We start from the raw sequence: 18,314 nt of genomic DNA, 5'->3' as shown, positions 1-18,314 counted from the left end.
TACACATCTCATACTAATTTGTCTCAGACGGTAAAATACAGTTTCCAGGTCCAAGACAATGTCCCCCCCAAAAAATAATTTGTAACGCTAATAATACGACAATTATTTGATTTATAAAATGATTCTTTCATTTTGTTGCGAACATGAAAACGATACACAACTGACATGGTCATATAGAATGATAGAGTAGAACAAAATGAACAATGGCGACAAATCGTAGTGAGAAAAACAAGACAATAATTTCATATACATGTTCGAAAAGAGGTGGGAGTCAACAACTCGCTTTTCTTCCAATTAATTCAAAAGCAAACTATGGTCAGTTTCCCCAAAATCACATTTTGGAGGTTGATCAGGCCCGCCCCCTGCTGGCTCCCTTCAACGACTACATGTCTTGAGTTAGACATGAATTATTAGATAGAACGCTGCACTGTACTGTACTTGAGTGTACTGTAATGTACTTGGAACATGCAGCACGAGTTTGGATGAGAGTTAAACAAACCTACAAATGCGTAATAAGAGTGCAGTGACGTCTTTGTGTTCTCATCCCAAGTCATTTTGTTACCGACTTTATTTTACATGTATTATACATATCTCACGTGCACCCGGCCGCCGCTTTAGATGCTGCTACACATTTAGTTCACCGATTGCAATAGAATACGTACCGGACAAACAACATGGAAGACCTCTGAGTTTAACCTTTGATGACTGTGGAAACAAGACCCCCAAACACAGAAGCTGATATTTCTCCAATCCCCACGAGGCCCGGGTGTTTCAGCAACAACGAATTCGATAGGCTAGGCAGGATTTCAGATAACCAATTACATTTGAGTTTGCTGTAACCAAGAAGCATTAGACGATCGGACGCGTTGGACGAGAGTTCAAATTGAGATACACACTCATGTATTTTCGTTGAGACTTCATTACTGGACGCAATAACATGAACAAGGCACATTTGCGCAATCAAGACAGCACACTGGAAAGTATCGGAATGCTAATGTACAGTCGCCACTGTTATGCAAAGCCCAATGTTTGCGTAAAAGCTAGCAGGCTCAGCTAACAGTTGCAATCGCACCGTAGCAACGTTTCATAGTCAAGACGGATTTGGCCGACAAACCGTCATCAAATGGCTACTACAGTCTTAGGAGTCGGCACAGGCGTTTTCGTCATCACTGCTGTTTGGATCGTGACTTTTGTGCTATGGTTGTTTCTGCTGAGGGCATCGGGATCATCAAAGTGAGTGATTGCAGAAAGACGTCACACTCCTCACAAATCTTGCGCGTTTATAAACTAATGATCCAAGATGATCCAAGATTTGGGCGCAGGTGCAACTCCGTTTGTGTTCTCAACCAAAGGCAAGATAAAGAAGTAAACTTGCGCCACTCTTGACGTATGTTGCACGGGTATCCTCCTCCTCCTCCTCCCTCGTGTTGCGCGTAAATAAGTTAGTGTGACGCGACCGGGAGCGGGTTACGATTTCTAATTTGTGGTTAGACAATCTGCTTTTTACTTTTCGATTTCATCTTATTTACCAATGGGAACAAGATCATAATCAGTCATAGAACTATACCCCAATAACGCTTTGACTGATTCGTTCGATGAGCGGCTTCCAAACTAAAGCAACATGGATGGTCCAGTTCCCTGGGTTGGTCAAGGCATGCTCATAATTGCAGCTGTTCTAATCGTGACTCTCCTGCTTGGCTTTACACTGCAAAGAGCTACTGGATCACTGTTGTGAGAGCAGCATCAATACACACACTAAACACTCAATACGCTCTGAATACAAAAGGATAAGGGAAAAACTACACTTTACAAAGTAGTACTAACCAATACACGTTTTTATCTTATGGGGGGTAAAATGGCTTTGTATCAATCACAGGACCTCTCTTAAATATGTGCCCTTTTATTTCATTATTGCTTAGTCTGATTAAAAAAATCTAAACCATCTCATGCTCATATGCAAATGACATGGCTTTGATTTGTTGTCTTCACTGTATGAAATGTATGCGTGTGCTTTTTATTGATCTATTTCCCCCCCCTCCCCAGGCTAGGAGTTATTCCGGTCTTCCTGTTGGCTCTCATCATTACCCTGGCACTAGTGTTTTTCCCTCGAAGCCCAACAACCCCATCTGCTTTCAAAGAGAAAGAGGTGTAAATTGCTTTTAAATCACATTTTAGGATTACTCATTGTTATGGATGGATGGATGGATAATAATAAAGAAGTATTTATTTGATTTAAATTATGTCAATTTCTAATTAAGTTGCCATACCCTATATGCCACCGTTGCTAAAGCAGTATCGCAATGGCTCATTCATTTTTAGAGCACAGATTTCAATCATCTCTCATACTTCAATATATTCAATTAAATCATCCTAATTATTTTCATGCAAGACTCAATATATTATTGGCAGAGGGGCAGTTATCTGAGCCTGTGATAAATTGTTCAAAAAAAGTAAAGAGGGGATCACAGTACTAATGAATTCCCATCCCAAGGGTAGTTGACCACCAGGCCAATTTCCTTCCTCTTTATGACATGCGCCTGCCTCGCTGCCTGTCTCCCACACACTCACTCACTCACTCACTCACTCACTCACTCACTCACTCACTCACTCACTCACTCACTCACTCACTCACTCACTCACTCACTCACTCACTCACTCACTCACTCACTCACTCACTCACTCACTCACTCACTCACTCACCCATGTGCTCAACAATCTATTAATAATAGCCCACACACTTTGGCTTCCAACTTGCTGGCTATTGGCAAATGAAAAGGTGAGAAGTATTCAATGCCGCAAGCCCACCTACCTCATTTATAAAGGCGCACTCGCACGTTGTGTCATTCCAACATCTAACCTGGAAATGATCTCGCAAGGGGCTTCCTGTGCTTGTGACATATGGATACAGCAGTATTGGGGCACCACCACAATGGATCTGAAATGAGATCAACAGGATGTTAATGTCAATGACAGTCTTTTTAAATGATTTGCTTCTGTCTAATCTATATACAATAAAAAATGATTTTTTTTTCCCCCTCCACAGATAGTGGACACTTTGTTCATCGCTCGCTACGTGCTGCTGGCTTTAGCGAGTGTGATCTTTCTCTGCGGGCTGTTCATGCTGCTCCCCTTTCATTTCTTGGAGCCTGTCTACGCTAAAGCTTTGAGAACACACTAGAAGAATTGGCACTGCATCACAATGCCGCCGATGTCAACCACCCAAAAAAAGAAGAGAAGCCAGCAAGAGGCCCACTTTATCTTAATCACAGACTGTGGAACCCAAATAAGTGAAGAAACTTTCCCAGGGCCAACTTCTCATTGGTTGGAGAGTGGCTTTTGCATCAACATTTGTTATTTTCTAAAAGATAGACACCATCACAATGCCTCCATATGTGTCAATTTTGTTCATTCCAATGTTCTCATGCTATGTATAAACGAGCAGATGCTTCTGGTGAGTTTCTCAATAAAACACTTGCCCTCTTCCTGTTTTGAAGCCTGAGGAGACGTGGACTGGAATTCCAACCAACCAGTAGAATAAAAAGGAATCTAATGAATCCAAAGCAATCCTATTAGTTCCGGCCCACATCTCTATACATCTCTCTATACTGTGTGCAAAACTATGCAGAAATTTCAGATGGGCGGGATCTGGTACTTTTGACCTGGATAGGCTTTTTGTTTGGCGACATGGTTCCCAGAAAACATCAGAGAAACCACCACGAATAAATGGCGATGTCTTGAAGACTGCAATCCCTAAAGACCTGCTTTCCAATATCCAACAGTATCCCTTGGCTGACATTTTTGTTCTCACCTCTGTGATCTTACCATATGGCAGCCCCTTTTTGTTTTTCATTTTTGCATCTGAGGAGTGGGAAAATGAGCAGAACAAAGCAAGTGGGGGGGGTCGAGGGATCATTGGAAAGCAAGTCTTTGTGCCACGGCCAGCTGGACGTATAAAGAGACGTGGGCGGGAACATCGGAGAAAGTGAGAGCGACGCAAGACGAAAAGCTGGAGAGTGTGAAGTTTGGAAAGTGCAAAGGGGATGTGCTGCGCTCTGCAGTCGATTGTGCATTCAGATGCACTCAAGCACAACTTCTCATTCTCAGCCATGTTGCCCTTGAATTGCGCTATGGACGCGACCGAGCCACCAAACTTCATTCATGTTTGGGGAGGACGCAAATGTTGGTGCACTTATCCCAGAAGAATGACTCTCAGTTCATGTTCAATCAACCAGAGAGCAATGTTTACCACTTTCCAGCATGAGCTTGAAATGGCTTCTTTTTTCTGGGACGGACGGACGGATGGATGGATGGAGGTGTTGGTGCTGGGCCCCCCCCCTCCCAACTTCTTCCCCCTCTTTTCCATTTCCCAAGCGAAAAGGGCCCAATGAGGAGGATGAATGGGAGCCAGAGAGTGAGATAAAGGGTCCCCAGGCAGGCAAGCAGGCAGGGTTATGGATTATCACGTTAAACGTATCCAGTGGGTTGGAATTTTGTAATTCACTCTGCTTGCTCTGCATGCGTGTGGCACCTCCAACCAATGTGGCTTTTTGGATTGAATATGAATGTCAGCGTGTGGCTACTTTATGTATCTTGGCTCTATACTTGGGCTGAGTACGCACACAGGTGCAAATGCCAAGATCTGGAGCAGAAGAAGAAGCCAAAGGTGCATTTGCGCAATTCCCTGGGATCTCGGCACATAGCTCACAGGAGCAGGCCGCACCACAGAAAAGGTGAGCTCTTCAATGTTTACTCATATTTTGACTTTACTTGTTTGATCATCTGTCAGAACTTGGATTATAATTTGTGTTGTGTTGCTGCTTTCTTCATTGTTTTTCTAGGACATTGTTTTTTTTTTTTACATTTATTTTTCAGGCTTTTATTTTGGAAACTGCCTTTATCTTTTCGAATGACTTGTTCAATAACAGGCATTTTTAAGAGGACATTTTTTTAAATTTAACATGGATGAGTGTTAAAAACAGAATGACTAATATTGTTTTTTCAAATACTTTTCAAGTACTTTTACTTTTAAAATACATTGGATCCGAATGAAATGTCTCGGTTCAGATCGTGGGATATCCAAAGCATTGGTGTTTATGTTTTTAGTCTTTTATTTTGAAATTTGCCCTGGCAACGCGTTGGTTTAGTGCTGCCGTTTTCCAGTGTATCCAAAAATAGACAATGTTGGCGGAGTGTGGCTTCACTTGGCCTGACCGCAGTGATGTCCAGAGGTGATTTCACGCTGCTCTACGTGATAACGGCACTTCTTTTGCCAGGTAAATTGCAATCAATCAAATTAAATTGGCAATACAATTAAGTTGAAGTAGGGACACGTGCGCGTTTTTACTTGAGTGGGTATCGGCCGGACCTTTTGAGAAAAAGGGAAAAGTTGTTTTTCTGTGAACATGGATTTTGAGAAATAGGGAAAAGTTGTTGGATTTTCTCTGTTACTTTGAATAACATCAATGTATCATGATGATTTGAATTTTGTTTTACTTTTGGTGTGACAGGCACTAGGACAATGTGGCTTGGTAGGCTATTGTTATGTGTTATTTGAGGCATTTCCGCTTTTCACACATGAAGGACGGCTCCTTAGCTGTTGAATAACACGATCTGTTTTTGTATTTAGTTCCTGATTTGATCCGTTTTGTATTTAGTTGCAGAATGAAGTTGTTTGGAATGTCTGAAATACAATTAAATCTATCCAAAATTCACAAATCCAGCATATATTTTTTGTCAATTTCACAAATTTACAGGAGCTGCAAAAGCCATCAAGGTGTGTACCTTCTTTAATTGTTGCGAGTATGCTGTTGATCAGGGGGTTCCCGGGTTCTTAAGTTATTCCCGAGTTTCCTCTCCTATCAGGAAGCTGGTCAGACCCCCCCCGTTTCCTCGGATGTGGTCTTCCAATGCTGCAGGAAGTTCAAACAATAGCATTCATGTTCTACACCCTCCAAACATTGTTTGAATGCTGAAAAACGTAACCCCATATAAGAATGTCAGAACTTGTTTTAACAGGCACCAGAGTTTGTGCGGACGACGTGCCACCCCGTATCGTGCACCACCCCTCTGATGTTGTGGTGAAATTCGGAAAACCCGCCACGTTCTCCTGCCGGGGAGATGGCAACCCGTTGCCGAGCATCGAGTGGCTGCACAACGGCCAGCCTCTCCAGATCTCCAAAGGAGATGGCCGAGTGCAGCCCATGGTTTTGTCAGATGATAGGCTCTTCTTCCTGAGTGTTGCTGGCAAATCCCATGAAGGTATCTACACGTGTGTGGCTAGGAACAGTGCAGGAACAGCCATGAGCCACAACGCGTCCTTGCACATTGCAGGTAAGACAAACTTTGTTTTACAACATTATAAAAACACCCCCCAAGCCCAGGATTGAAGACCTTTGTTCAGGAGTCTCTGATTGGCCAGTTGTCGTCGTTGTTACAGAGTCTCTGATTGTCCAGTTCTTTGAAAATGTTATTTATTCTCACCCCTTTTTTGGTAGCACTACAGGAGGCCTTCACCGTGCAGCCCAGTGACGTGGAGGTGGCAGAGGGTGAGGTGGCTGTTTTCAACTGCGCCCCCCCAGTGGGACACCCAGAACCTAACATTATGTGGACAAAAGATGGCTTGCCAATCAACGACACTGATTTCCACTACACTGTAAGATAAAGTCTTTGCCTCTTCCTGAGCTTCAAATCAAATCTTTCACTCAAGAGATTAGTCATGTGCAAAAGTCCACTATTAGCCTTTTTTTCATGTTGTCATTTGAGATCTTAAAACAACAACAACAAAAAAACAGATCCGAATGTGTGTGTGTTGTACAGGAGCTGAATGGAAAGCTTATCATCGCTCCTGCAGAGAAGAACCAGTCTGGTGCCTATGTGTGCGTGGCCAGCAACACTATGGGGGTGCGCGAGAGCAGAGCAGCTCGACTTACTGTGCTCGGTCGGTTAGATATTTCCAGATTTTGCATTTGAACAGCATTTTGAACGGAATGTCATGATTCCAAGTGGAATGTAACACATTTCCTTTTTTGTTTTTGGACTGTAGCAAAACCCATTTTAGTGGTCAAGCCAGAAAATGTCTCGGTGAGAATGGGAGAGTCTGCCCAGTTCTACTGTCAGGCAAAGGGGGACCCTCCACCTACCGTGGTCTGGAGCAGAGACCAGGGGGCACTGCCCAATGGAAGGTAGTATTGATTTTCATCCATTCAACGTCAGATTTTTATTTTAAGATGAATTCATATGTGTTCTTTACCTTTGAAATCAATGATTTGTCAGTTTGGCTTTTGTTAGCTGCTCAGCAAAAAGTCCAATTTGTGTCCAGATATCTTATGAATCCAGACCAGACGCTTCAGATCCATTACGCGACCAGCCAAGATGCTGGCAAGTACATTTGCACTGCAATCAATGATGTTGGCGTGGTCAGCGCCACTGCACAGCTTCTCGTTGAAGGTATGCTGACACTAGCATTGAACGTTTTGGAAAAAAAAATCACGCAGAAATGACGTTCCCTAGTCATGAGTTCCATTTAAGAAGGAGTCATTCCATCATTTGCCTGCTTGTAACTCAAAGCACAAGTTGAGCATATTTGTTTTTGCCGTAGCTGCCGCCAGCACGAAACAGAAAGATCTCCATATAGAAGTGTCTTCCCTGCGAGTGGCTCTGGAAAACGTCACTATGGTAGCCCCGGGCTCCAACATATCTCAAGTGCAATGGAAGGTATTTGTTTCACAGATATGGCTGCTCATCTTGACATGATTCATTCCCTCGTTGTTGTTGTGTGACTTGATCCTTCAGCTCCAGTCAGCGCCTAGTCAACCTCATTACCTGGACGGCTTTGAAGTACTCTACCGTTCCCTTCTACCAGCCGGCTCAGACTGGCTTGCAAAAAAGGTGACGGCGGCAAACTTTCACACACACGTCGGCCCGTTAAGGAGAGGCTATAAATACGAGTTTAAGGTTCGTCCTTACGGCAGCGGTTTATACGGCCGCGAGAGTAACACCCGGCTCCTGAGAGTTCCGGAGACACGTGAGCGATCCATCGTTCAATCGTCGTCCGCTTGTATTTTCCAAACTTTCAATGGCATCCTTTCTCTTGCAGTTCCCAGTGCAGCCCCACTGGCTGTGTCCATAACCATTAACCACGATGGCAATAGCTCCATCCACCTGAACTGGGAACCTCCTCCATCTGAAACCCACAACGGGATCATACAAGGTTACCAGGTAATGCTTAAGTAAGATGACGTGGTTGGTCCAGATGCTAAAAAGCAAATGGTTTCTTCATTCATTCAGGTGTGGTGTGTGGAGTCCTATGAGCAGCTGTACCAAAACTGGACTCTAGATAGCAAGCAGCACTGGCTTGATATTTTTTCCCTACAAGCAGGAAAGCGCTACTGGATTACCCTTGCAGCAGTGAATGGGGCTGGGGTAGGGGTGCCAAGTGACCCCCATGGATTTGTCATAAGTAAGCAATTTGAAGCATTTTGTGTGCAATGCAAATGCGCTTTCTAATCCATTCTGTCTCACTTTCCCAAAGATCCACAGATAAGAATGACCTCAGAGTCAGAAAGCCACACACCGGATCAGTCTCCCTTGCTAACGCTGCTCCAGGACCCTGTATTGATTGGCATCATTGGCGCCCTCTTGTGGTGTATTTTGATCATTGCAGCTGTTTGCCTCCTGAAACGCCACAGCAAAATGCGTCACCTCATACAAGGACGTGATGGGGCTAAAGGTGAGGAATAAACAGCCCAAAAGTTTGACTCATTGATTGATTGATTGATTGATTGATTGAGTGGTCTTTGTGTGATTTTAGGTTTTCAAAGACAAGCCAGTGACGATATCTTCATCAATCACAGGTAAAGAAAGATTGAGGTGTTAGTTCAGACGCTTGAAATGTGATTCCTTCTCTTCAGGATGACATCTTCAGACTCTCCATGGATCTCCGGGAGTTGGAGACCTCCTTTTAACAAGAAGTACCAAGACATGTGGGCTCAAGATCACAAACCAAGTGAGGACTGCTTTTCTTTCATAACATCAAAATGAAGTCATTGGCTCATTTTGATGCTCTTTAAGGATTGAGGTGGACTTTTCCATCAGCCGTACATTCAGCCAATGATCGCTACAATCCATGTTTCATCAGAAGTCCCGAGCGAGAAGCACCCGAGCTGCGTGGACTCGGCTGTCCCCATCGTGACTGACAACTGTGGCGTCTACGGCACCTTTTATGTTGACCTCATGGCAAATGGGCTCAAGACCTTCAACAGCCCCAGGCCTTTCCCAAAAATGCCTCATGCTTTGCCGCAGGAGCAAGGCTTTGAGACCATTCAGATTTTCACGCAGCCACGCACAAGTAGGGAGATGTTACCGTGGAAACAGTCCATACGGCCTCAGCCCAAAATGGGGCTTTTGAGGGAGTCGTGGCACAAAAAATACATCAAGCAAGGTGAGGGAGGACTCAGCAGACATACGTAGTATGTTACTGCAATATTTAGTAGGTTACAAAAGACTTTTTTCACTTGCAGAGTTGCATGCTGTGAACAGCGTCCCCATACTACAAAGCAGGACCCAGGTTCCTCCATCTTCTCTCAACCCACACAGATTCAGTCACGTTCCATCGGACCAGCTTGGTAGGCTTCAAAATTGCATCACTCCACCTCCAATTCGAATTGCCTTCTAGCTGCTATTTCAACTTTTCCAGAGTATCATCAGTTTGCCAACTGTCTTCGGGGGCTGCACGATTCCGTGTCGCTACAACTAATTGACGTGCGGTCACCGCCGCAACTTTTCAACTTGGACGAAGCTACAGACACGCACAGCGTGAGCTCAGACGAAGGGTAAGACGGAGAAATAGCGGATTATTGCCTTTGCTCTCTCTGAAACAAACCAAAAAATGGCTGTCTTGTTTCACCTTCTTCTCAGATCCAGCCGCTCCACAAAGCTAACAATGGATCTGGGCTCTCTCCAGTCAGTGTGTGATATCTCAGGCGACTATCTGCAGCCAGGTTCCACCAATACCACAAACTACCACTCGTACCGAGCTCTAGATGAAGAACATGACGGCACACTGACTGCACAGGAAGCCACTCAGTATCTGGAGCTTCATCCGCAACTTGAAAAATCCAGGTAGTTCTTTGTTTCAACTGGCTAGCCTTTTTTTGAAAATAAAACAATTTTGTCTCTCATCAGCGCCCAACCTCTTACTAGCGGCGTGGATTGCCAGCGTGAGCTCAAGCCTCGCGCTCAGATGGTCCCTGACACTTCGTCCGAGGCCCCGCCGGTTGGATTACGCCGCGCTCGCTTTCAAAGTTCACCTTCCTCCTGTTACAGTGACTGGGACAGCTCCCTGTGGAATACCTGGAGCTCCATTACGGATGGAAACTTTGCAAGTGCCCGCAGCAGCCTCATCAGCTCAGTCGAAAGCTGCTACACCAATGCCAGTAGCAACTTTGCCCACTTTCTGACAACAGAGTCAGTTTCTGGAGCTTCTCTGTCAGGTACATTTCAGTTGCCATTATCTACATGTTTGACAGGCTTGCAGAGTAACGGAATACGTTTGAAGCCTCAAAAAAAAGTTTAGTGTCGTTTTATATTACTCCACTAGATGGCGGACTTGTTTTATAAGTAATCCCAAATGTCCACTGTTTCAATTGGGCATTTTGACAGCTCCAGATCCCTAAAAATAACACTTGAAAGAATCAACTTTTTCTTTTCTTTTCTTTTCTTTTGTGTGTTTAGACTTTTCTCCGCCAGCTTCCCCTCTCAGCGGCCTGTTTCCATCATTTTGTGCTGAGGGCAAGACACTCCGAGAGATGGACTCTGTTCCGGCGTGGGACTGGAGCATGAACTGGATGGAGGAAATGGAGGCTCAGTACAGAGCCCACTATCCTGCCACAAATACAAAACCCTTTCATATGTAGGAAAGCCCAGTCTCAGGTAAACGAGGGACCACTGTCCAGTCTTAAATAGGCCACCACTTTTGGGTTTCCAAATATATGATTGATGGATGCGTAACCTCTTTTACACACTGTCTGAGCTTGTATTTCGGTCATTTTTTTTCCCCCTCAGGTCACTTTACGGAAGTATAACTAGTGTATGTAGCATCCTGCTAATGACTTTTATTGTGTTGTCATTTTGGACCCACACGTTGTATTATGCTCACTCATTCGAGAGGCAGATAATGAAGGAAGCTCCCTTGGGATGTTCTCCCCTGATGTTTTTTGAAAAAAAGATACTGAGCCAGTGAGATTAAGCCCGAGAAATACAAAGTGAGCTTTTCTCACAGCAGATGTTTTCTGCAAGATTTTACAAGAGCTGACAGCCAGCCCCTAATATTTACTGGCACACATTCGGATTATTTTGTTCGTACAAACATAAAATGGTGGCGCCAGGGATTTGTGGCTCCATTCAAACAACCTGACTGTGGGCCAGTGGTTATCAAAAAGTATTTTTCCCCCGGCCTATTCATTTCTTTTTCCAAGATTTATATTCACTGTATTAATTGCCTTTATGCAAACAGTAGCTGTAGTTTTGATATCTATCTATCTATCTATCTATCTATCTATCTATCTATCTATCTATCTATCTATCTATCTATCTATCTATCTATCTATTTGCATTATATTGAACTAATCTGAGATCATATATGCTTGGACATGTTTCAGGAAGTATTTTCTACTCATTTAACAGATTTATTTTGTCGTTTTGTTGGAATGAAATCTTATTTGACATTTAATGAATTTGAAAAAATGTTGACATTTGAAATGCTCCAAAATAAAACGACTGGTATTTTTCTTATTTCCACGCACGCGTGTTTACACGATACTGAGAAATATACTACGTCAGACTCGCTTCATCCTGTTACTACATACATATGTGAGCCTTTGGGCTAGCGGTGCGACGTGTGGCGCAGTAGAGCTGGGGGCTTCCAAAAGAAACATATGGCTTTAAGTGAAGGAGACATGAAGGATAATCCCTTTTGTCTTTTCCACAGACATTGATTGAAAATGCAGCAAAATGCAAATGAACACTGATCATTGTGTTTTCTCAAAAGTTCTCCTGTTTTCAATAGTTTCACCTTTTCTCCTAATTGTCCTTCCAGTGAGACTTCACTGAAGAATAACTGGCAAAGGACAAAGCTGTTTTTTAAATACCCCACATAAAAAGCTGATCCTGCCTGGGCTTGTGCAATGCAGCTTATAAATTGAGCAGACAGTAAAGCCCTTCTTTACTCAATGTCCCCAGTCCCATTTGACCCGAGTGACCCAGATACAAGACAAGGATTATGGGGGTAAACTGTGCTTTGCAATTGACGTGAAACACTAGTTCTGCCTGATTGCAAGAGTTGCTCATGATGTTGCTAAATTGTGGCATGGAGATTCTTCTCACAACTTACAAGAAGTTATGCTAACTGTGCGCACACGTCAACTTCAGTCCAACCAACCATATGTAACCAGATTCCCTCACAGTAATTAAGAACACGTCTCGCAAACAAAGCACTGCAGTCAAGCTAATGCTAGCGTTAGCAAAGAGGCTAACGAAGGCATTTAACACATAATTGTGTTCCACAAGAATAAAACAGCACCTTCTATGCAATTCATCTGATACAACTACTCAAAATACAGCCGCAAGTAGTAGAAACAGCGCGCACATCGCTAAAACCAGCAGGAAGACTGATGCTAATGCCATGCTAATGAAAACGAGGGCATCATAGACACGCAATAATACAAAGGTGAAATACAGTTCATTAGCTTACCGCTTTACTTTGGGTGTCGTTTCGATGGCTCGAAGGGTTAGTGAACCCTCAATGAATCCAAGTCTTTCGGCAAATCCTTTTCTCCACTTCGGCATCGTTGAGTTGTTTGGACTCCAAAAGTTTTTCCGGGTAATAAAGATGGCGGATTTGAGAAACCGATTGGCTGCACCCACAATTACCTTGTTTAGTAGTGCCGCCCCAGCGGACGTGACGTAATAGATACGAAACGTATGGCCAAAACTTAAAGTTAAAAAAATAGACCCCAAACAGATCCTAAAAGTATTGGAGGGATAGATGACACTTTTCTACAATCTTGGAAACTCCAAGTGCACGATCAAATGAATATCTAAATACATTTTCCATGATAAAAAACTAATGGCTAAAACACAAATAGATGTCATGAAAAACAGCATTATTTGCTGTCACTTCACACCATGCCATCTATTAGAGCGTAACCTTAAATTGAAAAATGTGTTTTCATACACTGAAATAGACTCAGCTGTTGCCATGGGCAACCTTTGTAGTCTGTCTATAATATTAGTTGGGAAACAATCCTTCGAGATCCCTGTTAGCGCTGCATTTTTACAGCGCTACAGATACAAGACAACTTCAAATCATACCATGCAAGTGTGTTTTGGGGCTGAAAGGAAAAAAGCAATTGTCAATCCAGCCAGTGCTTTAAGAGCAACATTTAATTCCTAGCCTCATTGAATGGCCTTATTCATTGGCTTTCACAACCACAATAAAGGCTTTCTTTTCGTTTCCTCTGTCGTCTCACAGCAGCCAAAAAGTCACATCCATCTCCCTTGTCACCGGCAAATGAACATGGAAATTAGGGGGTTGCATTTTCGAGTTGAAATGATGCAATTCCTTTCTCTCTTTGTGTCTGTCTTTCCTCATCTTTCTGCTGGCCAGCAAGTCTCCTCCAGTGGGCGTTTTGGCCCTGACAACAGCCTAATGAACGACTTAGTGATTTATAGCACCGACGAGAACGGAGGGAAGGTGATGGGGGGAATTAAAGGATAAAGAGTGCGGGTCATTCTGTTGAAGGTCATTCATGTAAACCTTTTGCATTGCTCTTGCATGCTTGACTTCATCAACAAGGCACACATACACAGAATAGAATGTGATTATGGATCCAAATGAAGTTTTTCCTCCCTGGAGGTTGAAAGACTTAACAATCTGGAAGTGAACTTGAAAACTCTTAAATGAAATTGTCATTTAATTGAGTAATTGCTTATTTTGAAAAAACCCCTAGGTTGTCAGACTCCATTTATAAGCAGTCATTAGGATTTAGACCAGGGTCCATCGGGCTTCGCTGAGTCAATCTCAGGGTTTCGGGCCAAGGCACACACTTTTGTGTCTGTGTGTGTGTGTGTGTGTGTGCCCTTCCACAACTCTTCAGACCAACAATGCTCTCAACTTTTTGGTGTCAACAAATCATAGTGTAAGCTCTTATTGCCAAGAAAGCCCTGGAGATACTCCCGCACTTTGTTATAAGGTGTTTTTGCGAGGATGATGGCCTTCAAAATGGACTTGTGAAAATGAAAGATGCCAAGGCGAAGCATTTTTGTAACACATCTCATTCACAGTGATGTTCCGTGCCAATGATTGAATGTTTAATAGAATAGAATAATCAATTCAATAAAATGATTGAATTAAATGGTAAGCTAATTTGCATTACGCACATTTTGGTGTCGTACAACAGGGGAACAAAGTCACAAATAAAACAACCCGGTCGTATCAAATAAAAGAAATTGAGTTGCGGTGAAAGCAAATCAAGCAACACTCTCAGGGGCATTGTTGCTCAGCTTTACCCTGTAAAAAAAAAAAGAAAACATTTAACAGCAAATTAAGTCAGCAAATGAAGTTTATTGTACATTTACAAAACAAAAATGGTACAAAAAGCCAGTCAACAGACATTGTTTATTCTGAAAAAAAAAAGTAGAAGAGAGATAGGGACAGACAGAGGGCGAGAGAGAGAGAGAGAGAGAGATGTGATTCTACAACTGCAGCAAAGCATCCCTCAGACAAAGTGAGGAGCGTGGAAGGGGCGGGATTACAATCAGACTTTACTGGGGCCTGTCTGTCTGTCTCTCTGTCTGTCTGCTGCACAGAAGCAAAGGGCGACACGGCGACATTCTGTTGGACTGCATCGGGGCAGGTATCCCAATCAGACCAGAGCATTCTTCCAGGAGCAAGAAGAACCTGCACATTTTGGCTTTTTCTTTTGTGCTTGATATTTTCTGTTGTTTGGCCATCACCAAGAAGAGTGCAACAGTAGTTAATGCAGAAAAAGTATACTGTATGTTTCCACCCAAAAAGTTGGCACAATCAAAGATGAGCTTTTTCTTTTGTAACAGACCTTTTTTTTCATTTTCAGTACTCATAAATACAATATAACTCTTTCCCTGTATCCAAAGCCAACAACACACAGGTATTTACACATCTGATAGCTGGATAAAAAAACAAACAAAAAAAAACTGGATAGCTCATAAATAATCAGAGAAACAAATCACTATAAAAGAAAAAAAATGGAGAGTCTGCTTTTGTTCTTTCACAACAATGACATGAGTCTTATTTATAGATCACAGTGTCCACAGTTAAAAGATGATGAACAATGGAGGCATCAGAGGTCTCTTCACCGATGACCTTATCTAGTTTCCTGAAAAAAAAAGACAATAAATAATAATAAATAAATAAATACATCAGTTTTCTCACTTTGTTAGTGCCGTGACCACACGTATTCTTCATTTCTGATCAGTCATACAAAGAAAATGTCTCATACATATCAATGCGTCAAATGAAAGGGACAGCAACACCTCCCTGTCTCCGAGCCAAAGATAGAAAACAGGAAGAAGGAGGCAACCTAAGCCAGACTTCCTGTGAAAGCACCCCAAACTTTATAGCAATGGAGCTTTCATGTTCTCAGCAAGGCAGCCATTAAGGGCTGAGGTGTTCCTCACCACTCCACGGGGGGTTGACCTGGGCAATAGCAGACGTACAAGGGAGCCAGCCCTGTCTTTGTACCCTAACTGTCAATGGCACTGAATGAGTTAAAAGCGTTTTTATTTGATGAACTCTTTTTCAATTTTCATAATCTAGCTAGTGGCTGATTTGTGTCTTAGTATGCAGCCTAAGCCTACAAACTTCTCTAATGAGGCTTTAGTGTGCTCATAATGACCTGGATGCTTCAATTATTAAGCAGACATGATTGTATCCTACCTCGCTGCTTTTCCTGGCCGCGCTGATCCCCCGGGAGCCCGTGGAGCCCCGAGATGAGGAGCTTCCTGTGGTCGAGCAATTACTGGACATGTGATTCCTGGGAAGGTAACCGGCTTTACCAGCGTACAGCGTCACCTCCTCGCCATGTGCAGCTATGGAATAAAGTGAATCATTTTTTAGTCATGGCTGTGCACCTTGGTTCAATGTTAAGTCATCTCTTGAAGTCCAGAGTTACTGCTTTGACATTTATCTAACTGTTCAAGGCATGTCGAATCATGGAACGCCCAATTGCACTCCACATGCTTTCAAGTGCAAGGTGTAAAAAGTGCAGAGTGGAAACATTAAGGCCATTGATTTTTCGCAAGCGCTAATCAGAATCAGGGATGGGCCAAGCCCGACCGACCGACCGAGTTAAGTTCATTTCAAAATAAACACACGTCAACCAAAATAGAGCCCGTCCTTTTACTTTCAGCGTGTCTTTGTCTTGAGCCTTTGCGTTTGTGGCCACCGCTGTCATACTCCTCGCTCCTCTCCAGGGAGGAGAGCGAGCCATTGGGCATTTTAGCAGCCTCCGTGCACTTGTGCAATTGAGCCTCCTCTGGGGGTGGTTCTGGAGGTGGAGGCAGGTCTGAGGAGAGAAGCACAAACAGTATAGACTCATTATTATGATACACTTTGTGCTCCAACGTTGGCTATTCCTTTGGTTTTCTCATCTTACAAAAACATTTGCTCTCCATTGCTCAATAGTAAAGTCCTACCTCCGTGTATTTCTCTCCTGTAAACGGAAGTCTTGGAAGGCTTTTTTTTGACACGACCTTTTTGGTTGAGTGGCGAGCATGTATCTGCTGGTGATGCCCGGCTATGCACTGAATGAGAGAGAAAAAAAAAAAAACAACAACCCAGCATTCATGAGTCAAATGTATTTTAGTCTTCATTCCAAAATACTTGAAGAAATCAATGTTTTGTCTTCCAGTGTTCCTGACTGTTTGTCCCCTTACTGGATTGAGTTTATTTTGTGTGCACACACTATACCGGGCGTGGTCGCATTGGCGTCGTCGTCGTCTTCGTTGTGTCCGCAGCGCGCCGTGTGACTTTGGCACTGGGACGGGCCAACCTCCAACGAGGCGAGATGCTGTTGGCTAGAGAGGCTGGACTGGGTGAGCGGTGCGCTCGGTGCCTGGGGAACTGGCACTGGACCGCAAGGTACCCTTCTGCTGCAAAGGCAACACTCCTCAGCTCAGACCCAAACAGGAAGGATCCACGTAACGTACCGCGGGAGGTGAGTTTCCTCTTGTTGCCGGCGCAGGTCACGGGATGCTCGCGTCTCCTCGTCGGGCGACGGGCTAAGCGTGGCGGTGGACTGGTGACTGTAAGAAGTCGCCGGAGAGGAGGCGGCGTTCTTCCTGTGGGAGTAGATGTCTTCACAGCCTTCCATCAGGTACGTCCTCTCCGGGAGGGGAGGACACCATTCTTCTTGGTCTGAGCTGCAAGCAAAAGGAGAGGGATTGGAGAAGATGACAAAATCATCCCATTTTTGAAGACTCACCCTATTTCCATGTCTTCATTCTCCGGGGCCTCCTGGTCACATTGCTCCAACTCTCCAAGTGGGGGAGGTGGGGGCAATGTCTCCATCCATGTTAAAGATGGCGTCTTAACAGCCTTCCCCATGGCCTTCTGCTTTGGCTTACCTAAAAAACAAGTCGCTCTTTTGCAATCATTTGACCATGGGAAATGTGGACTTAGTTGATTCAATAAAATATGAATACAAATGAATGAAAAATAAAAAGATATGAAAGAAAACGTCTGATTGAAGAAGAGAAGGAAAAAAAAATCATAATAACATCGAAATGGAGTGACTGAATGATAAATCATTCATGTATCATGATTACACTGCAAGAAATGGCTTTCAACACTTCAGTCTTAATTCGTGTTAGGTTACCAGAAGTGATCAATAATTCTCTCAAGCAGTCAGTGCAGGCTCACAAGGCAGCCAGATCGAATGAGTTGGATCTTTTGTCCTCACCATTACAGCGATCCGGCTGAGCGTACTGAGGCCCGGAGATGATCCAGTGTCCGTCATCTTGCTCAGCACCATGAAGCGGGCTTTGCGTTGGGTTTGAGAAGGGCATGATGGTGGTGGAGGCATAGGGAGTGGTGGAGTTGAAGTTGGGAAGATCCTCGCCGCTAGCATCAATAGTGCTGTAAATGGGTCCTTCGGTGGAGCCGCTCATGCTGCATTTCTCCGTCTGATTCAGGTAGTTGGAGATGCCGGCTTCTACGCAGCGTGGGAAAACAGTACCAGCTCACCATTGACCAGGTTTTGGTGAAAATGCCACGTTTT

At 43.7% G+C, this 18,314-nt stretch overlaps 4 protein-coding genes and 1 long non-coding RNA gene across 15 annotated transcripts in view; 3 read left to right on the top strand and 2 right to left on the bottom strand.

Moving 5' to 3' along the window:
* pknox2 (pbx/knotted 1 homeobox 2) overlaps positions 1 to 12,910 on the bottom strand; it is a 36,116-nt gene extending 23,206 nt beyond the window's left edge. Inside the window, exons 1-3 of one of the 5 annotated variants that reach the window (XM_088398328.1) lie at positions 12,749 to 12,904; positions 5,782 to 5,909; positions 2,810 to 2,935 (exon numbers count right to left, since the gene is read on the bottom strand). The gene's annotated coding sequence lies outside the window, so the exon portion shown is untranslated. Of the gene's footprint in view, positions 1 to 662; positions 1,375 to 2,809; positions 2,936 to 5,781; positions 5,910 to 12,748 lie in introns of those variants that run through there. The other 4 variants (XM_088398332.1, XM_088398327.1, XM_088398331.1 and 1 more) reach the window with 4 other exon arrangements.
* On the top strand, positions 817 to 3,499 carry tmem218 (transmembrane protein 218). 2 transcript variants are annotated; one of them, XM_088398333.1, is made up of 3 exons: positions 817 to 1,233; positions 2,044 to 2,146; positions 3,044 to 3,499. In XM_088398333.1, the coding sequence occupies exons 1-3, from the start codon at positions 1,124 to 1,126 to the stop codon at positions 3,176 to 3,178; spliced, it is 348 nt and encodes a 115-aa protein (XP_088254459.1). In that variant the 5' UTR covers positions 817 to 1,123; the 3' UTR covers positions 3,179 to 3,499. The 2 variants fall into 2 exon arrangements, with proteins under 2 accessions (XP_088254459.1, XP_088254460.1); XM_088398334.1 differs by lacking the exon at positions 817 to 1,233 and adding an exon at positions 1,250 to 1,731.
* robo4 (roundabout, axon guidance receptor, homolog 4 (Drosophila)) lies at positions 4,280 to 11,754 on the top strand. Of its 3 annotated transcripts, XM_088398323.1 has the most exons (19): positions 4,290 to 4,730; positions 6,016 to 6,330; positions 6,495 to 6,652; positions 6,817 to 6,937; positions 7,043 to 7,181; positions 7,319 to 7,446; positions 7,598 to 7,713; positions 7,792 to 8,023; positions 8,096 to 8,217; positions 8,287 to 8,458; positions 8,531 to 8,728; positions 8,810 to 8,852; positions 8,910 to 9,004; positions 9,137 to 9,439; positions 9,519 to 9,623; positions 9,695 to 9,830; positions 9,916 to 10,119; positions 10,183 to 10,490; positions 10,732 to 11,750. In XM_088398323.1, exons 1-19 carry the CDS (start codon positions 4,538 to 4,540, stop codon positions 10,911 to 10,913), a joined length of 3,270 nt encoding a protein of 1,089 aa, XP_088254449.1. In that variant the 5' UTR covers positions 4,290 to 4,537; the 3' UTR covers positions 10,914 to 11,750. The 3 variants fall into 3 exon arrangements, with proteins under 3 accessions (XP_088254450.1, XP_088254448.1, XP_088254449.1); XM_088398324.1 differs by having other exon boundaries at positions 4,280 to 4,730; positions 7,792 to 8,217; positions 10,324 to 10,490; positions 10,732 to 11,754; XM_088398322.1 differs by having other exon boundaries at positions 4,285 to 4,730; positions 7,792 to 8,217; positions 10,732 to 11,752.
* On the top strand, positions 4,743 to 5,983 carry LOC148386781 (uncharacterized). Its single transcript, XR_015863017.1, has 3 exons — positions 4,743 to 5,273; positions 5,754 to 5,773; positions 5,863 to 5,983. It is a non-coding gene; the product is annotated as an uncharacterized LOC148386781 (long non-coding RNA).
* A 1,690-nt stretch (positions 12,911 to 14,600) lies between the features above and the next one.
* Positions 14,601 to 18,314, bottom strand: part of robo3 (roundabout, axon guidance receptor, homolog 3 (Drosophila)) — a 64,451-nt gene continuing 60,737 nt past the window's right edge. For 3 of the 4 annotated variants that reach the window (XM_088398081.1, XM_088398079.1, XM_088398082.1), the window contains 8 exons: positions 17,997 to 18,248; positions 17,520 to 17,661; positions 17,245 to 17,457; positions 17,006 to 17,187; positions 16,732 to 16,839; positions 16,440 to 16,601; positions 15,974 to 16,125; positions 14,601 to 15,413 (listed from right to left, as the gene is read on the bottom strand). In XM_088398081.1, the coding sequence (XP_088254207.1) occupies positions 15,402 to 15,413; positions 15,974 to 16,125; positions 16,440 to 16,601; positions 16,732 to 16,839; positions 17,006 to 17,187; positions 17,245 to 17,457; positions 17,520 to 17,661; positions 17,997 to 18,248 (1,223 nt within the window). In that variant the 3' untranslated portion in view covers positions 14,601 to 15,401. The remainder of the gene's footprint in view (positions 15,414 to 15,973; positions 16,126 to 16,439; positions 16,602 to 16,731; positions 16,840 to 17,005; positions 17,188 to 17,244; positions 17,458 to 17,519; positions 17,662 to 17,996; positions 18,249 to 18,314) is intronic. The other variant, XM_088398080.1, reaches the window with a different exon arrangement.

Source organism: Syngnathus floridae, chromosome 15, assembly GCF_059516105.1.
Source record: "Syngnathus floridae isolate MCC-2025c chromosome 15, RoL_Sflo_1.0, whole genome shotgun sequence".
In the NCBI taxonomy this organism is placed as follows: domain Eukaryota; kingdom Metazoa; phylum Chordata; class Actinopteri; order Syngnathiformes; family Syngnathidae; genus Syngnathus; species Syngnathus floridae.
The sequence above is the reverse complement of the archived record's forward strand: the minus strand, read 5'-3'. Positions and strand labels throughout refer to the sequence as shown.